At 40.4% G+C, this 3665-nt stretch overlaps 1 protein-coding gene across 1 annotated transcript; it reads right to left on the reverse strand.

Moving 5' to 3' along the window:
• Positions 1-78: 78 nt before the first annotated feature.
• Positions 79-3322, reverse strand: LOC307046637 (uncharacterized protein). Its single transcript, XM_079693101.1, has 6 exons — positions 3159-3322; positions 2658-2725; positions 2243-2528; positions 1782-1936; positions 1092-1377; positions 79-871 (listed from the first exon to the last, which is right to left on the reverse strand). Exons 2-6 carry the CDS (start codon positions 2719-2721, stop codon positions 721-723), a joined length of 942 nt encoding a protein of 313 aa, XP_079549227.1. The 5' UTR covers positions 2722-2725; positions 3159-3322; the 3' UTR covers positions 79-720.
• Positions 3323-3665: the final 343 nt, after the last annotated feature.

Raw genomic sequence — 3665 nt, forward strand, 5'->3', positions numbered from 1 at the left:
AGTTATATTGTGTTAAATGTTAACATTATTATCACCTACTGAGGTTTAAGGGTGCTTGAAACTCACACAGACACATAGTCCAGTCAATGGAAAGTTTTATTCTTGCAACATGTAAGTAAATAAGGAGTGTACATATATGTTTAGGTTACATTATGACATTAGTTGAACGTACATTGCAACAATGTTAACATGCAATTCCCCAAAACATACATTTGTACTTCCTGGTCAGATTATAAGAGATAAAATAGTCAAGTTAAGGTATATTTGTACTATATGCTGATCATACAAGGTATACAATCACAGTTTGAATTGATCATTTGCATCTGGATTATAATATTGATGATGAAAAAGGCATTCAAAAAATGTGTTGTGACATCATCAAAAGCAGAAAATAAAACCAGAGAAGATTTATTTAAACCGATTGACTATAATGTATTTAATTTATTAGATACATATATGTCCCGTTGCAGGCCAAATTGGTTGCTTTCCACATTTTCTTAATTATAAATGCGACAGTTTAACACAATAAAAGTAGAGTGGAAACATTAATCTGTTAATATTCATTATATTTGGCAAATCACATTACTTTTTTGTTGGAGAGTCTCTGGTTAAACAAGGTACAAGTCCCATCAATATGCAGCTAGCAAAAGAAGATGAAGCTATGATTGAAATTAAAGTATCAATAAGATTATCAGATGTTGAAAATCGTTCTCCTCAGACCTAATCCAGTCTGGAGCCGTACACCTCCACCTCACAGAAAAGCAGGTACTCGTATCTCCCAGGAATGAAGATGTTGACGTAGCGACCGTCCATCCCGTTACACTCAAAGGTTTCGGTGAAACCTGCAGGGATGCTTGAGATCAAAGCACACCTAGCAGAAGAAGACATGTGTTTGTCTTTGAATGATCATTTGAACACATTTTGGTAAAAAATATTTTAAAGAGATATTACTGTGAGTATTGCCAAAATTATATATTATTATATTATATTTATAGAGCATACAAGTGTGGTTCCAAACAAAACTAATGATAAACATTAAAAACACAAACTTTTAACTACAGTAGTAACACAATTAAAGGTCTGTAAAGTACCTGGGGTTGCTGTTGCCATTGTTTTCCAGAGAATCTCCAATTCTGATCTCAGCTCCATTAAGTCGTGTTGCCCCATTATTTAGAGTGTTGGTAACTTTGACAGAAAATATTTTGTGGGTTGCAACCAGGTCCAGACGCCACCAGGGGTTAAGATTGTTTTGTGTGTGGATACAAGAACCATGGCTCCAGACACTGTCACGATTTCCATCAATGGCATTGTAAGCTAAGCCTTGGAAATACTGCACTGATGACTGTGAAGCTTTTCCCTGGAGTGCCAAGTTTGCTCCTGTGAACAGAACACATTTGCAAGTATCAGCATTGATAAGTAGTGGTTCTTGCTCTCTGTAGAAAGAACCCATGAAAAACGTGTGCACTATCATAAAACTATAATGCACAAACAGGAAAGTAGACTCTCCAGTGGTAAAATATGCAGTAGAAAAAGGAGGTCAAGGAAAGTTGTACAGATGCATTGATTTATTTTTGTTGGAGAAAGTGCCACAGCAGCTAGCAGAAGTGAATTTTGTATATCAGTGTCAACAGTGGGATGACGAATCATAACATTAGAGAAACTGTTTCTTTAGAGAATTTACCAAGCCAATAAATCATTTAAGATGAAATAGCTTGGTGTGGCTGCAGCTGTTTCAAAAGAATTAGACAAATGTACCTCCGCGCCATGATTTCAATTCTCACCTGTTGGAGCACGGTAACCGTAGACTTCCACCTCGCAGAGCGTTATGGACTTATTTGAACCAGGTAGAACCACAGTCACATAAAGTCCCTCCACAGATTCGGTAAAAGTCATTATGTAAGAACCACCTGCAGGGATGTGAGAAATCACACCAGCCCTAAGAGAGAGAGAGAGAGAGAGAGAGAGAGAGAGAGAGAGAGAGAGAGAGAGGAGGCAGTTCATTACGTTGTTTAGGTGGAATACTAAACAGGTGGAAAGCAATATAAAGTAAGACATTACACCCACATGTAACCTGCCAGAAGAACAGTAAAGGCAGTGTTTCACACCCCAAATGCTACATGTGCACTGAGTGCAGCTATGACTCAGTCACCTAATGGATCATGAAATAGCCTGGGTGGCTTAGGTCTGCTAAATTATTTCCTGGGGTGAACCCTGTAATCAACAAATCTGTACGATCACTCACACTGGGTTTGCAGCGCCATTCTCTTGCAAAGAGTTGCCAATGTGAACCTCTGCCCCGTCGAGCCTTTCTGCACAGCAGTCTCCTCTGTTGGTGATGATGACGGAGGTGACGATGTAGGACTCCAGCAGGTCCACTCTCCACCAGGGGTTGGTCATCAAAGGAGTAGCGCTGCATGAACCGTGATGGTAGATAGAATCACGGTTTCCATCAATAGCTTTGTTTGCATCTCCATAATAGTCTGGATTACTCCCTGACTGGCTTGCTTTTCCACGCAAGGCCACATTTTCTGTGAAGCAGATAGTTGAACAATTATTAGAAGATGATTACAAATCACCAAACAAAGTGAAGCTCAAACATCCAAGTGAAAAAACTAAATAATTGTTAGAACTTTTATACTGAGCGTAATCCCACTTACGGTAGGTGTAACCTGAGCATGTTCCCAGCAGGAGCAGCAGGGGCAGAACTGAACTGTGTGCCATTGTTCTGGTTGAGAAAGACACAATTGTTAATTACACTGAATAAATATACAGTGTCATAATTACTGCATGAAATCTGTCCTAAACAAACTACAGTAATAATGAACTTCTCTTCCATATTTACTGCAAACTGTTTTTACTTAAAGACATCTTCCGGCTGGTTATTCCTCGTCACGTGACAAGCGGTGCCCGCTGCTGCGTTTAAATTGTGGCGCCTTGGATTCGCCCTGAGTAAAAAGTTGTTTGACACGCGTCGGCGTCGTCCACCACTTATTTTTGAGAGGCTGCATTGAATACAACTGAAATGTGTGCACGAGAAATGCACATGTGTACGCCTCCTAACTCGTAAAAACAACAGCAAACAACAAAGATGGCATTGCAATGCATTTTGCCAAACCATGCGTTAGCAAGTTTGTTGAAGTTTGTATATATATACTCACTCTGTATAGTTGAGGGATGAAAGATGATCTCAAGGTGAGTGATAGAAGCCTGGCGGGCTTCCTGGGAATCAGACGAGACAGACGGGTCAGAGGCAGGCTGGGTTAGCAAAAGGAAATCGTGCTAGAGAGTCTTGCAAAGAACAATCTGGCAATGAGTGAGTGCGCAGGAGAGGCTTATATACTATCTGATAGGAGATGAAAAGCAGCAAGGAGCCCAGGTGAGCTGAAGGTGTGGGTGTGGCTGTCCAGTCGGGTGTGGTGGAGGCGGGGTCAGTGGGAAAGTACTGAGGTGCAGCACGTAAGGCGAGAAGCCGAGCGTGACAATAACATCCGGGATCAGCAACTTCTGCTGGTGTTGGAAAATGTTTATTTCATCCGGTGCTAGCTTCGTTATTGTCCATCAAATATATAGACTGCCATTTAGAAACATACAGTAAATACAATTCTGCTTCAAACAATAGGGCTAGGCCAAACTGTCTAGAAATCTAACGAAAAAAACAAACACTT

Source organism: Notothenia rossii (genome assembly GCF_949606895.1).
Source record: "Notothenia rossii genome assembly, chromosome: 7".
Classification (NCBI taxonomy): Eukaryota; Metazoa; Chordata; class Actinopteri; order Perciformes; family Nototheniidae; genus Notothenia; species Notothenia rossii.